The sequence below is a fragment of the Salmo trutta genome, chromosome 30 (genome assembly GCF_901001165.1).
Source record: "Salmo trutta chromosome 30, fSalTru1.1, whole genome shotgun sequence".
In the NCBI taxonomy this organism is placed as follows: domain Eukaryota; kingdom Metazoa; phylum Chordata; class Actinopteri; order Salmoniformes; family Salmonidae; genus Salmo; species Salmo trutta.
The window spans coordinates 6,700,888-6,719,142 of NC_042986.1; the positions used below are offsets into that span (position 1 = coordinate 6,700,888).

At 43.4% G+C, this 18,255-nt stretch overlaps 1 protein-coding gene across 4 annotated transcripts in view; it reads left to right on the forward strand.

Annotated features, from left to right (window-relative positions):
* LOC115167794 (activating transcription factor 7a) overlaps nt 1-17,823 on the forward strand; it is a 40,611-nt gene extending 22,788 nt beyond the window's left edge. Inside the window, exons 3-13 of one of the 4 annotated variants that reach the window (XM_029722400.1) lie at nt 3,447-3,558; nt 5,027-5,157; nt 5,418-5,594; nt 5,975-6,162; nt 6,450-6,534; nt 6,939-7,058; nt 10,743-10,886; nt 11,319-11,507; nt 11,709-11,814; nt 13,765-14,128; nt 14,168-17,823. In XM_029722400.1, coding sequence (XP_029578260.1) covers nt 3,447-3,558; nt 5,027-5,157; nt 5,418-5,594; nt 5,975-6,162; nt 6,450-6,534; nt 6,939-7,058; nt 10,743-10,886; nt 11,319-11,507; nt 11,709-11,814; nt 13,765-14,033 — 1,521 coding nt within the window. In that variant the 3' untranslated portion in view covers nt 14,034-14,128; nt 14,168-17,823. The remainder of the gene's footprint in view (nt 1-3,446; nt 3,559-5,026; nt 5,158-5,417; nt 5,595-5,974; nt 6,163-6,449; nt 6,535-6,938; nt 7,059-10,742; nt 10,887-11,318; nt 11,508-11,708; nt 11,815-13,764; nt 14,129-14,167) is intronic. The other 3 variants (XM_029722403.1, XM_029722401.1, XM_029722404.1) reach the window with 3 other exon arrangements.
* Nucleotides 17,824-18,255: the final 432 nt, after the last annotated feature.

Below are 18,255 nucleotides of genomic sequence, written 5' to 3' on the forward strand. Positions count from 1 at the left end.
ACACACACACACACACACACCTGTTCTATGCTGAAGCTCCTCCACCAGAAATAAATATTCGAAAAGATTTGCCTGCACTTAGTCTCTACCCGGGCTTTCAGCATTATCTTTCGTCATGATTTGTCCTGTTGAGGCATTCGATTTCACGCTATAGCCCAACTGTAATTTTAGCTGAGTAAAAATAATATGGGGTTGGCCAATAGGGGGCAATACCCTCGTATATCACAATGTGGGTTTTTATGGCTACATAATCACGATAGGATGAAGATTGACATCACCCAACCCTAATATGTGTGTGTGTGTGTGTGTGTGTGTGTGTGTGTGTGTGTGTCAACATGTTGTGAATCATCATAGCATAGTGTGTTGATGCTCCTTGGGTGTGTTTTGACACCTTCACACTCAAACACTTTGCTGCCCTTTTGCGTGTGTGTGTGTGTGTGGTGTGTTATTCAGTCCGAACAGATCAGAAGTATGATTTTATTCAGGTCATGTCCAGACCTTGTCTTGCTATGGCACATAGCATATGCATACGGGGAAACCTGCCCTGGTGTTAGTCTGGCCTTTCCCAGAATCCTTCTGTACAGTTTGAGTTTACAGCGACAGGGTCTCCATTTTGACCTGTTTGCTATTTATTGTTAGATATGATAATCCTTACTTCCAGTATCTCCTACGTACGTACAGGTCAGAGAGACTAATTTTAGATGGTTCCCCCAGCCCTACCCAGTTGTCTTGGTCACAGGAAAGATACTGTCAGTCTGTGAGACGTATGAGTGTATTGGTGACGCTGCCGCTAGCTGTTACTGGCTAAAAATATGCTCCTGACACTTGACAGTGTTTCCACTTGGCTCTCTCTCTCTCTCTCTCTCTCCTCTTCTCTTCTCTTCTCTTCTCTTCTCTTCTCTTCTCTTCTCTTCTCTTCTCTTCCTCTGTCTCTGTCTCTGTCTCTGTCTCTGTCTCTGTCTCTGTCTCTTCCTCTGTCTCTGTCTCTTCTCTCTCTCTCTTTTCTCTCACTCACTCACTCACACACACACACACAACTGAACTTGTTACTGTGACACTCACGCAGCCGGAAATAGCCTTCATTTCAGAAGAAGACGGCGGAGAAACTAAAGCTTGCATCACAAGTAGCACCCTATCCCCTATGTAGTGCACCACTTTCGACCAGAGCCTTTGGGCCGTGGTCAAAGTCGTGCATTAAATAGGAAATAGGGTAACATTTGGGCCTCAAGCCTAAATGCTAAAGCCATGATGATTAAAATTCCACCTACTGCATCCCCTCCTGATTCACCTCCACGGTCGCATTCATCAGGGTAAAATGTATCAAAAAGCTTTGTAACAGCAAACTAAATTGTTTTTCTTATTGGACGTAGTGACACGTAGTCCGTCCCGGTTTCAGCACGTTTCCTTCCGTTTGGTGCCTAATGAACACAATCTAGTTCTGTAAACTAAAACTAAACCAAAGCAACTCCAAAAGGGAAGAGAACAAATACAGAAAGACTGACCGAGGAAGACTATTGTAGGACCTTGGTGTGCCTGCCTGACTGGCACATGTGTGTCCTGTCTTTTGCAGATGGGCTGGAACTAGAGAAGAACACATACCTTGAATAAACACATACTTGTGCACTAGGCTACTTGTTTAGTGGACCATAAGTCTTACAAATGCAGTAGTAGAACAAGTGCACAGCAGATGCTAGATCAATTTTTGTACCTTTTTTATTTTTATTTTACTAGGCAAGTCAGTTAAGAACAAATGATGTACAGTAAGCCAGCAAGCAGGCCTAGCATTCCACTTCCCTGCTGAGAAAGCTGTTGAGTCGATGTGTTTTCAGTGTCAGCAGCATTTTGTGGCATATAGCGGTCGTTTCCAAGACATGTTGTCTAGTTTGAAAGGGCTGTGGTACAAAAACCAGAGTGTACATCACAGATATTCTTTGTGGTGCAACCCAACGTGATACCGTATGAATGTGTTCCAAAAGATAGCAAGTCAAATGTATATGATTCTGTGACTTGACTTCTGATATTGAGGTGGTTTCTGGCACCTCTCTCTCGCTCTTTCTCTTTCTCTCTCTCTCTTTGTGTGTGTTCACGGATCTACCCCAACCCGATTACCCGGGATCCGACCAGGTCAGATGAAAACATTTTGTAGTTAACCCTCAGATTATGAAAACGAGCCAGTGCGCACTGGACGTGGCGCATGGTGAAATAGCCTACTTTTCGGTCAGGGGGACGACGCAGCGGAAATCGGGGATAGCCTATAGGTTATATGAAGTGACTTTCTGAGACATGGAGTCCTTCTTTGCTGACGTGATGAAGAAACGGAATGAAAGAGAGTAGCCTACAGGCCAAGGATGAAAAACCGACAGCCAAATTGTGTTGTATGGGCCTCATTTTATGCACGTTGTATGTAAGGAGGGGAAACGGGTTGCCCATATTTTAAAGACCTTAGCTATTGCATTTTAGTTTTATTTAGTCAATTTACTAGTTTATTTAATTTATTTGTTAGGCTTGGCCTATTTAGTAGGCTATTTTGCTATTTTAATAAAAAAATATAAGTAAGTAATGTTGAATGACTCGAGTGATAGGCTGTTTGTAGGCATAAAGCTGGGACGCACTCAAACGCTAGTTTCGTGGCTTTCGTTCAAAATAAACAAGTTATATACTTTAATGCAGAGTTACCGACACGTTCTTTCTGATCGTCTTTAATAAACAACATTGTTGACCAAGTTAATCTGCTCATGTTGTGTTCGTGCGGTAGACTGATATCGTAGAAAATATTGTCGCCTTATGTTGAAAGGCTCCGGATTTGATTCATTGCGTAAGGCACGGTATCAGGTCTTCTCTCTTCAATGATTACATTTGAATGAACTCTCCGGGCGGTAGGCCTGCGTGTTCGCTTTAAATCCCCAATTGTTGCAAATGAATGCAGCAGACTCCATCCTTCCGTAGACTATTTAACATATCTTTTTAATTTGAAGCTTGCTGGTCAAACAGGCTATAGCCTAACCTTTTTTTAGTCTAAATCAATGATTATCAAAACAGTTAAATAGACTAGATTTTAATGTTGAACAGTATAAGAATACAGAATATTACAGTAGGTCACAGACTAAAGTGAATTATTTGCTGGTCTCTGTATGTAAAAGCTAAATTAATTAAAACATTTTTTTTGTTTTGAATCAATTTGGATTGAATGCAGACCCGATCCAATTTGGATTAGATTCTCTCTCAATTCTGACATATTTCGGGTCACATCGGGTCCACCTCGGATCTGAATCGGATCGAATATTTATTTTCAAAGAAAATTACCGGATCCTGTCGGGGTCGGGTGGGAATTTCGTGGATCCGGTTCGGATCTCATTTCGGGTTCCGAGGAGACCTCTAGTTGTATGTGTGTGTGTGCGCGTGCGTGCGTTTAATCAGCTTCATAAACTCTCTCTCCCTCCCTCTAGAGGTTTACCAACGAGGACCACCTGGCTGTACACAAACACAAACATGAGATGAGTCTGAAGTTTGCCCCTGCCAGGACTGACTCTGTCATTATCCAAGGTACTGGTTCTCCTAGTGAGTCTGGTCTATTCAACTTTATTACTCTACTGTTTGTACTGTCGCCTCTTTACTTTGGTACTCTTGTCAGTTGTTGGTGTGTACCCAAAATGTCACTTGTTGTGATCACCAAAACATTTTAGTCAGAAATAGCATCTCTGTCACCACCTGTCTTGTTTTATTTCCCTGAAGACCTTTAGTTGAATATTGGATTATTTTGATTATCTTTAAAGCTACAATCCTTAGTTGAAGAATAACAAAGTGTCACCCTGCCTTTGTTTTGGGGGAAACAAGCTGAGGGAAGGGCCTGGAGAAATGTAGTCTTTCTCAAATTCATAGAGCTAGGGATGCAATAAATTACCTTCCATGATATCAAAATGATAGTTTTAACTATCGTTTACAAACACTGGAGTAAAACAAGGAGGGAGTTCTGTTATCCTGAGCCGTGGTGCACCGGTGTATGATCCGTGATGTGAAAGGTCGGAAGTGGTGAGGGAGGAGCGCCCTTCTGAAATCTGCACCGCACTGTCAGGCTGTCAACAAGGCAGCGTGGTGCAACGTCCAGAAACACGCAGCCTTTTTCTAAAAAAAGATCTAGTCTCGAGAACCCCACCCTAGTCAACACTGATGGACTCTTTTGGCATAGACGAACTACGTCACCGCCTACGTCGATAAAGGGGGAAGAAAACACATTCTGGGGACTCTCCCAATGAATCACGAGGCAGATATGCCAGAACTCCACAATTCAAAACCCAAGTTTGCAGGCATAACCTTTTTGTAGTGGTAGTTGATGCAAACTAGCCACTTGTGAAATACACTCATAAAAAAAGAACCTCTGTGATCTCCATCTTGCTAGCTACTATTTTATTCAAGCGGATATTGTAACCAAGCAGATAAAGTAGTGACGTAGGCAGAGATGGCGTTCCTCTATGCCAAAAGAGTCCATCATTGAAACCGAAACCTAGACGCTTGCCTAGGGTCGGGTTTTTGAGACTATAAAATATATGTTCAAACTTGTTTTCATTGGGAAGGCAGATAAAGAGATTTTTTTAATCAAAAGCAATTACTTTTGCATGTGAAAACACAGAATCCTCATGCCGTGCACGGGAGGCAGCCCGGTTCCAAAACGAATGCAGTCACTTTTCACCCAGTGCAAACTCCTTCCACTGGGGTAACCCGGGCCAGATAATCAAATGCCCTTAAGTTTATATTTTGGGTTCTGATGGGGTATGGTAGTTGATATAAGCTCATGAGCCGTTTCAAAGTTATATTATTCAATAATCAATGGGTGTGTATATATAATTCATTTATAAGTCCAAAAATGTATGTAGCAACTAAGGATTCTAGCTTTAAATCTCCACGCCAAAGTGTTTCAGAATAAAACATCCATTCATTGGCTGTTTCTTTGCACGGTAACTATGGGAAAAAACGGTGAGAGATTTTCTAAAATAGACATTTCTCTGTGTTTCTCTTCCTCCTGTTTCAGACCAGACCCCTACTCCCACTCGCTTCCTGAAGAACTGTGAGGAGGTGGGGCTGTTCAACGAGCTGGCTAGCTCCTTCGCTGAGGAGTTCAGGAAGGCCCAGGAGGATGACGACAAGCGGGCCAAGAACCCTGTGAGTAGAACCCAGGTGGTTCCATGGACCACGTTTGCCTAATGCGTTACTCTATCTGAGACCTGAAGACTTGCGTAAGCTCTAGGCTTTAGGTCAGTGGACTAATAGTCTTGTTACGCGTAGAAGACCAGGATCGGAACCCAGTCAGTCACATTAGAAATGGGCTGGAATGGGATTGGAGTCCTGGATCTTCTGAAGGGCTATCTCTCCTGTGCTTTGTAGTGTCTCACAGTCTCCCTCTCCCTCCCTCTCTCCTCCAGCTCCCTGCCCCGAACAGGGAGGTGGCCCTGGACATGAGCCTGCAGACGCCTTCAGCAGAAGCCGTGAAGGTGAAGGAGGAGAACCCTGTTGAGGTTGACTCCTCCCCACCAGGAAGTCCAGATTCCTTTTCCAGCATGTCAGACAGTAGCAGGGACACCATGGTGAGAAGAGGAAAGGTAGGGGTCAAAACTAAGGGGACATGACTGACCAGCAAACCCATGTTGAATGACCTAATTGGTTAGGATTAGAGTTCTGGGTTGGCATGCCAGTCACATTCCTTCAGTCGCACCCAAAGGTAGGGGACAGGGGAGGGCCAGAGGAACAGGTAGTACGTAGGTATGAGAGACCAGGATGGGCACTGTTTGTTTGTTAATGGGGGTCGAATGGATGACAGGATAGAGGAACAACATGCCTGCTGTACTCCTCCTTTACTATGTCTATGTGCTATCAAGGAACAATCCAGAATGCATTGGAAACGAGTCATTATTGACCTCATGCAGAACCTTATACTCATCACCCGGTGTTGAACTAGGCATCTCTCCTGTCTTCTCCTCAGGACACTCCCCCGAGGCCAGCGCTGAGTTCGGCCCCCACCCCCACAATCGTGAGGCCAGGCGCCCTCCCGGTGCGGCCCAGACCAGGCTCTCTGCCCCTCCACCTGGGCTTCGACGCCCTGCAGCCCACCATGCCTTCACCCACCTCTGTCATCACACCCACCCCACCATCCAACCGCTCCGTATTGGGGTGAGTGACTGGTCCTCTCGCCACAAGCCTGGTTCCAGATCTGAAGATGGCATAAGCAGTTCTGGAACCAAGCTAGTCCTCCGTGGGGCCTGGACATCCAGTTAAAGATGGCTGTTATATGCCGAATCCCACTTCAACCCTTTTTTACAATCCCTACCCCCCCCTGTAGAACTGAAAGGATTGGATAAGTGTATCCTATATGGTGTGAATTCCACATAGCCGATCAAGATGGAGATTTCCAAATAGATTTTCCCCCCCACCAATAACCCTCTACCTCCCTCTTCTAGCTCTCCCACAGGCCACTACCCCATGATGATGCACCTTCCCAACGGGCTCCTCCCTGGACCCATGCAGATACCCTCTGTCATATCTGTAAGTAACCTGCCTTCATCGCTCTGTCCTTCTCTGGTTTGGGACCGGCGGTTGTTGCCAATTCTGATTCAAGCGGAAGCTGACCATTACCTGGAAGCTGGTCCCCCGTAGCTCAGTTGGTAGAGCATGACGCTTGCATAGCCAGTATAGTGGGTTCGCATGACCGGCATTTATTATAGTTATTATTACATTACTAACAGAGTAATAACATATCAGTCAGGGAGCCTAGTTTGATCACATAATAATTAAATTGTACGTTTGCACTAGTTGTCTATAATGAGTATGAATTCACATGGAAGAATACATGAAGCACTTTTGAAACACTGACATTGAGTAGTGTCTCACTTTGCCAGCATGAGCCCCAACCTTGGTTGTTAAAATGTGTGTGTGCATCCTGTCTCTAGCTGGCCCGGCCCATGCACATGGTGCCCAACATTCCCGGAATCCCTGGTCCTCCTCTGGGAGGGGGCAGCAGCGGCTCCAACTCCCCCTCGGGGTACACCACACACTCGGAGGCCAAGATGGTTAGGAACAGATGCATCCGTCTCTCTGTGTCTCTCTGTGTCTCTCTATCTTTCTCTATTAGGGATCCACGTTCCTGTCAATTTTGCTGCCCGACTAACTGACCCTCATTAACCGCTTAACAAACCATTACATTTGTTCCAAACAGTAAAAATGATTTGACCGATACAAAATACTATGCGTTCATACAAACAACAGACATTTTTGAAACTATTGAAACAATAGCAAGCAGGGCTTTCCATTAGCGCCGGCTGCGGCTACAGACATGTTTTCCACTTCAAATTAAGTAGGCTACTTTCATTTTGCTAGTCCGTCAAGCCCTCTCTCGCTAGAATGAACGATATGCATCTTCTAGTGATCTAGTGATAGGATAGGCACCTGTCAGTCACAAAGAGAGCGGTGACAGGGAAATGCAGTCTGCTGTCTGTCCCCGCTTCCCCTGTACAATTTGTGTGCGCTATGGTTGGTTGCAGTCAAATTTCTTTACACGGAGGGAGAGAGCATGATCCTCGTGAATTTACACCTCCCATGTAATGTAAGTGGTGACGATGAGTCGAAATCCACGACTTAGCCTAATTATTGTTTTCTGGTACATTCATATTTTCTAGGCTTCCTTTCCTAGGATTTTGGGGCTTGCCAGACAGTGACTGTAAAGTGAGTGACTGACTCGTCTCGTCAGCCTACCAAATCGCATCGATGAGAGAGCCGTTCGTTTGGCTCCCTAATTTGCATAGGCTACTTTTTGGCGATTATCTGCAGATAAATTATGAAAAGATTAGATGAAGATGGTGAATCATCACTACAGGAACGATAGGTAGTGGAGAGCCTCATCCTGTCCAAATATCATAATTAGGTCCCTCACGTAATCCAGATATTAAAACGATTTCAACAATATTCTAAAATGTATTTACCTTTAGGAGGGAATCAACTAAATGTATTGAACAATTATTCATTTGCCCAAGTTTAACATAAGACATGAACAGAATGCATCAGTGATTTGCATTTCCTGCAACTTTCAGAAGAGGCAATGGGAATGTCTGTGTGTAGATGGAAATGTTTCTCAAAAGCCTTCTCAGTGAAATGCTAACTAAAAATTAGCCTATGCTTACCTGACAGAATGATGTCATGATTATTTTCATCCATCCAGCAGATATTTGTTTTGCAAACCAAAAACACTTGAATTAAAAGGGTAACTACACCCAAAAATAGACATTTCTCCTGGTGTGGATTAAGCATTGTTGTTTGCCCTTACCTAAGGAATTATTTGTGGGGCTCTATGCAACGAGCTTAAACAATTCCCTTAGGTAAGGGACAATCATTCCTTAAGGTAAACCCTTAAGGTAAACACTTAAGATGTTTTATGCAACCGGGCCCTCAATTTTAACATTTTCACTTCATTTAAGGGGGAAATTCGCCTTAAAATGTTGTTTGCGACTGACTTCAAGTTAAGGAAACTGTAATGGAAAAGATGAGGGGAATATTTATTTAAGATGTTTTATCCAACCGGGCCCTGCAGCTCTCTGCGTCTGACAGGTGATATTCCGCTCAAACTAGGCTTTTTAATGCACGCGGTGCCCGTGTGATAATTAAGATGCATGACAAACTAATGAAAATACACACGTGCCAATTTAATTCCACTCAGTTATGCAAATGAACCTATAGACCTATAGGCTCTCTGTCCCCCATGCTCTCTGTCCCCCTTGGTGCACCACACACTCTGAAACCAAAATGGTGAGATCTATCTCTATTTCTGGCGCTCTCTTGCTCTTTCTCACGCACCTTCTCTCTCTCTGGTTCTCTCCCCCCTTCCCCCTCGATCTCCCCCTTTTCTCCTTTCTCTATGTAGGTACAGTTGAAGTCGTAAGTTTACATACACCTTAGCCAAATACATTTAAACTCAGTTTTTCACAATTCCTGACATTTAATCCTAGTAAAAATTCACTGTCTTAGGTCAGTTAGGATCACCACTTTTTATTTTAAGAATGTGGAATGCCAGAATAATAGTAGAGAGAATGATTTATTTCAACTTTTATTTCTTTCATCACATTCCCAGTGGGTCAGAAGTTTACATTTGGTAGCATTGCCTTTAAATTGTTTAACTTGGGTCAATTGTTTTGGGTAGCCTTCCACAAGCTTCCCACAATAAGTTGGGTGAATTTTGGCCCATTCCTCCTGACAGAGCTGGTGTAACTGAGTCAGGTTTGTAGGCCTCCTTGCTCGCACATGCTTTTTCAGTTGTGCCCACAAATGTTCTATGGGATTGAGGTCAGGGCTTTGTGATGGCCACTCCAATACCTTGACTTTGTTGTCCTTAAGCCATTTTGCCACAACTTTGGAAGTATGCTTGGGGTCATTGTCCATTTGGAAGACCCATTTGCGACCAAGCTTTTACTTCTTGACGGATGTCTTGAGATGTTGCTTCAATATATCCACATAATTTTCCTACCTCATGATGCCATCTATTTTGTGAAGTGCACCAGTCCCTCCTGCAGCAAAGCACCTACACAACATGATACTGCCACCCCCGTGCTTTACGGTTGGGATGGTGTTCTTTGGCTTGCAAGCCTCCCCCTTTTTCCTCCAAACATAACGATGGTAATTTTGGCCAAACAGTTCTATTTTTGTTTCATCAGACCAGAGGACATTTCTCCAAAAAGTACGATCTTTGTCACCATGTGCAGTTGCAAACCGTAGTCTGGCTTTTTTTATGGCGGTTTTGGAGCAGTGGCTTCTTCCTTGCTGAGCGGCCTTTCAGGTTATGTTGATATAGGACTCGTTTTACTGTGGATATAGATACTTTTGTACGTACTTTTGTTCTTTCCTCCAGCATCTTCATAAGGTCTTTTGTTGTTGTTCTGGGATTGATTTGCAGTTTTCGCACCAAAGTACGCTCATCTCTAGGAGACAGAACGCGTCTCCTTCCTGAGCGGTATGACGGCTGCGTGGTCCCATGGTGTTTATACTTGCGTAATATTGTTTGTACAGATTAACGTGGTACCTTCAGGCGTTTGGAAATTGCTCCCAAGGATGAACCAGACTTGTGGAGGTCTACAATTGCTTTTCTGGGGTCTTGGCTGATTTCTTTTGATTTTCCCATTATGTCAAGCAAAGAGGCACTGTGCTTGAAGGTAGGCCTTGAAATACATCCACAGGTACACCTCCAATTGACTCCGATGATGTCAATTAGCCTATCGGAAGCTTCTAAATCCATGACATCATTTTCTGGAATTTTCCAAGCTGTTTAAAGGCACAGTCAACTTAGTGTATGTTAACTTCTGACCCAATGGAATTGGGATACAGTCAATTGCTATTGAAATAATCTGTCTGTAAACAATTGTTGGAATAATGACTTGGGTCATGCACTAACCGACTTGCCAATGTTAGTGGTTGAAAAACGAGTTTTAATGACTCCAACCTAAGTGTATGTAAACTTCCGACTTCAACTGTATCTATGTATCTATCTCCCTTCGTTGCCCTTTAGCCTTCGATCCCTCCTCCTATCTCTGTTTGTTCGTCACGTGACTGAGATGGCATAGTCCAGAAGCAATTGTGATACCATAAAGGAACACGTGTGTGTGCTTTTTTTTTTGTGTGTGTGTGTGTGTGTGTGTGTGTGTGTGTGTGTGTGTATTTTGTCCACGTGTGTTTTAATGTTAAACTCGTCCTGGTTGTCCTGTCTCGTGTAGAGGCTGAAGGCAGCGCTGGCCCAGCAGAGTTCAGGAGGTCATGGTATGGGAGGTATGGCCGGCAGCCCCATGCACCCCCAGAGGATGGAACAGAGCCAGTTACTGGTGCAGCACCCTGACGCACCCTCCCCAGCACAGCCACAGGTAGGACAACGTGGAGACATGGACACACTCTTTCTCCCTCAAGCACTCACTCACGCACGCACATGCATGTTCATTGTAAAGAATACACATGGAGGCTTTACTCTCTGGCAATCAGGGTTGGGGTCAATCCATTTAAATTCAGAAAGTAAATTGAAATTTCAGTGTACTTCCTGAATTGACTGGAATTGAAATGGAATTGACCCCAACCCTGGTGGCAGTAGAATATTATCAAAATCCTCTTGACTTGGATCTTCATGACCTGTCATTCGTTGACATCAGTAGAAGGGCAGGGGCATTATAATTTAAGCACTGAAAGACAATTTTGTATCAGGCTTGTTTTAAGTGTTGACAATCTGACTCAAACCCTCACTCTCTATCCCACCTAACTCTCTCTCCATTTCCACCACGCCCTCTTCCCCCCCTCCCCTCCAGGTGTCTCCGGCCCAGCCTACAGGTGGTCGGCGGCGGCGTGCGGCGGAGGACGACCCGGACGACCGACGACAGCGTTTCCTGGAGAGGAACCGGGCGGCCGCCTCACGCTGCCGACAGAAACGCAAAGTCTGGGTCAACTCCCTGGAGAAGAAGGCAGAGGAGCTCGTCTCCATGAACGTCTCGCTGGCGGTGTGTGCGATGGTTTTCAAAGCCGCACTGTGCTTCGGTCTCGTCTGTCATTTCTCCGAACCACGTAGTCATTGAAACATTTCAACCAGTTTGAAAATAGAAGATATTAGGTCCTCTTCTGGCTGTACTGGGTAGAGACAGAGTATTGACTCATTGTGTTACACAACAGCATTGACTCATTGTGTTACTGTGTTTCTTCAGAATGAAGTGTCTCTCCTGAGGAATGAGGTGGCTCATCTCAAACAGCTACTGCTGGCTCACAAGGACTGCCCTGTCACCACTCTACAGAAGAAGATTGCCTACATGGGTGAGCCTACTAGCTAGCAGCATCTAGAAAACACATGGAAAACTCTAATAAGTACTTTTGTAATATTATCTTATGCTGTTCTTGTCTATAACTATTCTGTTGGATGGGGAGCGTCGTTGCACAGCTATTTTCAGGTCTCTCGAGAGATGTTCGATCCGGTTCTGGCTGGGCCACTCAAGGACATTCAGAGACTTGTCCTGAAGCGCCTCTTGCGTTGTCTTGGCTGTGTGCTTAGGGTCGTTGTCCTGTTGGAAGGTGAACCTTCGCCCCAGTCTGAGGTCCTGAGCGCTCTGGAGCGGGTTTTCATCAAGGATCTCTCTCTACTTTGCTCCGTTTGTCTTTCCCTTGATCCTGACTAGTCTCCCAGTCCCTGCCACTGAAAAATATCTCCACAGCATGATGCTGCCAGATTTCCTCCAGACGTGACGCTTGGCATTCAGGCCAAAGAGTTAAATCTTGGTTTCATCAGACCAGAGAATATTGTTTCTCATGGTCTGACAGTCCTTTAGGTGCCTTTTGGCAAACTCCAAGCGGGCTGTCATGTGCCTTTTACTGAGGAGTGGCTTCTGTCTGGCCACTCTACCATAAAAGCCTGTTTGGTGGAGTGCTGCAGAGATGATTGTCCTTCTGGAAGGTTCTCCCATCTCCGCAGAAGAACTCTGGAGCTCTGTCAGAGTGAATATCGGGTTCTTGGTCACCTCCCTGACCAAGGCCCTTCTCCCCCAATTGCTCAGTTTGGCCAGGCAGCCAGCTCTAGGAAGAGTCTTGGTGGTTCCAAACTTCTTCCATTTAAGAATGACAGAGGCCACTGAGTTCATGGAGCTGTCTTGGAGCTCTACAGACAATTCCTTCGACCTCATGGCTTGGTCTTTGCTGTGACATGCACTGTCAACTGTGGGACCTTATATAGACAGGTGTGTGCCTTTCAATTGATTTGACATAATTTGTAATTTACCACAGGTGGACTCCAATCAAGTTGTAGAAACATCTCAAGGATGATCAATGGAAACAGGATACACCTGAGCTCAATTTCGAGTCTCATGGCAAAGGGTCGTGAATACTTATGTAAATAAAAAATAGTCTAAAAACCTGTTTTCGCTTTGTCATTATGGGGCATTGTGTGTAGATTAATGAGGAAACAAATGTATTTGATCCATTTTAGAGGCTGTAACATAGCAACATGTGGGAAAGGGGAAGGGGTCTGATTGAACTGTATACTAAATCTCTTAATTTATAGGGGATAGTGGTTGAAATAGCTGATTGTGGTTTCTGGTAGCTCACTTCCTTCTACCCTGAAGAGCAGGGATGGGCATCTGGTGGCCCGTGGATCAATTCTCTCTTTTTTGGGTGGAACTCAGTTGGGGTCTCAATTTACTCTAGAATAGTAGAATACACAAGGTGGAGTTTCAAAATTTGGTTGTGTATCAGCAGTTTTTCTCTTATTTTGTCAGTCATTCAAGTAGCCCATAGCAGCTAAAATGTGTTAGCTGGCCACTAGACTTACCAATCTCTCAAAACTTTTAGTAATCATGGTCGAATTACCGACCGTGGGGCCCCCATTGATTTTGTTAGTCACTCACTCCGATATCATATTAAAAACAGCAAACATTTCAATCCACCCTGTGGCAAAATGTATAGAATTGCAAGAAATTAGCTGTAAAACTGCACATTTTTCTCTCCGCCCCATTACAATTGCATAAAATGTGTTAGAAAATTGCTAGATTTTCTCTCTGCCGAATGGCAAAATGTGTAGAATTGCAGCAAACCAAAAATTATTTCGCTTAGGGCCCCCAAAAGGCTAGGCATGCGTGGTGGGTATGGATGTGGGTACGCAGATGAGTTCTGATTTAGTTTTTTGGGGCCTCCACCAAAGTTGCCCATCTCTGATGAAGAGTCACTCTGGTAAGCCCCATCCCTGTAACACTTTGTTCTTGTGTCTTCGTCCTACAGGAGAGGACAGTCCTATGAGAGACATGTCGGAGCCCACCGGCTCCCCAGCCCCTGTCATCCAACACAGCTCCCTGCCCAGCCCCTCTCCTTCCTCGGGCCCCAACGGCATGGGCGCCCGGGCGGCTGCCGAGGCCATGGCCATGTCCGTGCTGGCTGGGATGGGTCAACACCAGCAGAGGAGAGGAGAAAGGGATGGAGAGAGAGATGGGAGGGATGGTCCCTCCTCCCACGTCATCATGGCCACACAGTCGCACCACTCTGCCAGATGATGAGCGTATCACACATCACGGCCCGGGACTCTACGGCACTCACACCAAACACCACCCCACACGGGCAGGAGGAGAGTGGAGGAGATAGTAAAAAATATATATATATATATATATATATATATATATATATATATATATATATATATATAAACAAATATATAAAAAAAGAACTCCTTTCTTCTCAGGTGACCAGAAAAGTAGGAAGAAAACATTGTCTTACATCAGATAGCGTGACATTTCCGCCTCCGAGCATTGCGTCGGAGTGACGCGACCTGACGTAAGACAATGGGAGGAGGGACACCCGAAGAAATAATCTCTTCCTACTAAAATGAAACAAACTCCTCCTCTTTCCCCCTGCTGTGGTTGCCATTTTGTGTCAGCCATTTTGTCTCAGGCCTGGAGCCTTGCTGGATCTCAGCAACAACAGCCTTCTGGGAATGGACTGGGACAATAAGAGAGAAAGAGCTTCCTGTTCTGTTCACTATGCCATAGACAACATACAGGGGCTGGACTCCACACCCCTCGACCCCCCCCCCCCCCCCCCCCCCCAATCACCCTACAACCCTCTCGCCTCACCCTCAAGCACTTATGAACTTCACTGAACTGTAGGACTGCATAGCATCTTCCTGAGGGTGGTAATGGTCGTTGTGATAAACTCAGCACTCAGACTTTAACAAATACTGGTAACACACGGTCAAACACACACAATGCACGCGCGCATACTAGACATACATATACACTCAACGTCAACATTGCATTGATTCACATTTGTTGTTGATCACGTGAGATACCAAAACACTTGAGCACTGCAGGGGTCCATATTATTGTAACAAGGGATTGTGGCCTTGCTCTCCTGCACATGTTGACATGTTTTATTCACACACACCGAGATAATTGACGCTCCGAATCCAAAGATGCATTCGTTTTTTATACTTTCATTGTCAAGATGGTCGGATCCAATATTTTACATTTGGTCTGTTTTCCTGAATCCCTAGTAGTTTTGTTAGTGGTTTCATTTTGAGCATCTGTGTCAGTCGTTCACAAAAGGTGAACCTCATTTATAGCCCTTTATGATACGTTTTATAAACCGTGTGTGTGTGTGTGTGTGTGTGTGTGTGTGTGTGTGTGTGTGTGTGTGTGTGTGTGTGTGTTTATGTACAGCAGAAAATAGCAATTTGTTGTTTCAATATCTGATACACTAAGATCCGGTTTGGTAGCATGTGACATATTTTTTTAAATTAGCATTTTAGTTGTGTTCCTGTGCAGCTTTCTTTACGTTAACGGCACATTATTTGCAGCGTGGGCCATAGCGAACGAAATTGTGTCTTTGGTTGTCACTGAAGCCGTGCGACAGAAACAGAAAGCTAAAAGTAATAGATTCACTGTACACCGTCATTTCTAAATGACTCATACACTTATTATACACAAACATTTTTTCCCGGACTACTTCCCCTTTCCTCTGTAACCATTTCCTCTTTCCCATGCAATTTTTGTATGTATTAGTTTCTAAACGTATGCCCTTACCATCTTTTATGAAATCTTAGCTGGCAGAAAGCTTTTCTTCTAATGGTTGTATGGCTGTCTAAGTGGTTTCTATCTGGCCTTTCTCGTATTTTTTTTTCTCTCACTTTCTCTGCGTGGTACTGTAGTAGTTCATCCTTGCTGCTTTCTGGAGTGGAATGTGTTGCGCTTTAGTCTCTCTAGGTCGTGTTCATTAGGCACCAAACGGAACAAAATGGACTGAAACGATGAGGAACTACCTGGACCTGTCCAATAAGAAATGCGTATTTTTGTTTGCCGTTACATAACGTTCTGGAATGTTTTCTGTTGGGCGCCCTAATGAACAGGACCGTTGCTGCTCTTATGAATGACTATCCAAAACAAAGCCGTGTTCCCCTGTAACGTTTGTGTGTCTACAAACGGCATTGACACGTGAACGAACATGTAACCGAACTGTTATACTATGGATCAGCACTCACTCAGTGACAGCTCCATCTCTGCTCAACACACACACACACACACACACACACACACACACACACACACACACACAATGTGTTCGAAAACAATTTTGCCTTAAAGAATCACTTTCGTGCCTCCGAAATCCCCCTCAAAGATTGGGTTGCATGATAAAACATATACTGGTTCTGCCTTAGGAAGAAAAAATTCATAATTGTCTCAGAAGTTAAAAGCCATTCACAAGGAGTAACAATAGATTAATTTATTTTATATGCTGATTGTATAGAAGATGCCTTCAAAAATCAGGAGTAAAATGGCACCACATTTCACCACTGCAGTCACCACACTTCACTCTTGTGTGATACTAATGCTTCCATCTAGTGGAGTATGAGGAACTTCACCTTCTCACAAGGATGGTAATTGGACAAGGACCTTGAGGGAAATTATTTCAGAACTCCTGTGGCAGTCTGGGAACAGTTTCAATTCTTCAGGGATCCCCCTTTTATGAACAAAAGTTTTAGACATTTTGTTTTAGAAAAACTACTCCTAAACAAGGGATAATCTTGTTGTTTTGCATTTGTATGTAACTTCCCCCACAATCCATCTAAAAATGTATGTAACAATTTGCAGTGTGTATTACTGCAGAAGTAACTAGAGTATCAGTCCAAAAAAACATACGGACATGTCTAAAGGCACTTAAATATGCAGGTTCATCATTCATGATTTGTGTTTTCTTTTGTTTGTATATACTTTTGTTTAATTTGAATACTTTCAGTGACATCAAAAGTTGGCTATTTCGTTTGTCTTGATAATGTATATTATACATAAGGGGCTTGTTTCTCGGATCCAGATTTAGCCTGGTTCTAAACTTAAACGCATGTTCAACGGACATTCGCAATTGAAAGTACTTAGTCCAATAAGGATTGCTACTCAGTAACTACTTGACATGTCTCACAAACGACTGAACTTCTTTGTTCTACTCCTACAGTCCCCAATAGTAACCAGGGCTCTGGTCAAAAGTAGTGCACTATATAGGGAATAGGGTGTGATTTGGGATGCTACCCAACAATGACAATCCCAATGGTGACCCTGTATGGCATTGTGTAGTACTCTGAGCTGGCGCTATAGTTGGCTAGCTGTCCCTTATTAATAGACGATTGTTCATATGAAATGGTAAAAAAAATAATATTTAGCTTTCATGTTAGTTGATATTGTCATTGGCACTTTGTTTCTTCTCAATTTTTTTTGATATTTTCTTTATTGCGTGCTATTGTCATCAGGACTATATACAAATACGCTGGCATAATAAACGCTTCTATTATATATTTTTGTGTTGTACTGATGAGATATAGAAATGAATTTGTTTTAGAACATCGATTTCTTTATTTTTCCTATCTAAAATACTTTTAATGTAACCCAACTGTTTGTATCAGCCGGACTGTGCCGGAACCATAGAGTTAAAATCATGATTCTAATTCGATGGCTGGAACTCTGCTCTGTCTGGACTGCCCATAACTCACAAACCAACTAAGTTATTGTTGCATTGGTTTCATGGAAATCAATGTTGTTTTTTTATAAATATTTCAAAATATTAACCGTTGTTGTGAACAAGTAACAGAATTGTATAAGAAAAAATAACAATTTTACATATGAGAAGACATTGTGAAAGTTGCTATTAGTTATTTGAATTGTTCATTCGCACAGAATTGAACTGATAATTTCTGAAAGTGTACTATATGAATATATTTACTTTTCCATGCATGTCCAAGTGGAACTACTATGAACACTTACAGTGCTGCGAATTTAATTAAACAAAAGAACCTAATATCAACCGTTTCTGAATCATTTGATTCAGACAATTTCACACAATAGATCTCATTCTGTCTGTTCTACATGGTCACTTCATAGGTCACTGCAGAATTCTGCAATCAGTCTCTGTACTAAAGATCTTTGTCCAACTAATAATGTGCAATCTGTGCTGTATCTTATCTTGTGATCACCATACGTACATACATGCATGCCAGTGTTGCCACCTGTAACAGCATCAGATATTTACTGAGGAAAATAATGATAGAGCCAAGAGCCAATAGTCAACATCGGGGATAAGTGAACAATGGGGACACACAGTACCAGTTAAAAGTTTGGACACACCTACTCATTCAAGGGTTTTTCTTTATTTTTACTATTTTCTACATTGTAGAATAATAGTGAAGACATCAACTATGAATTAACACATATGGAATCATGTAGTAACCAAAAAAGT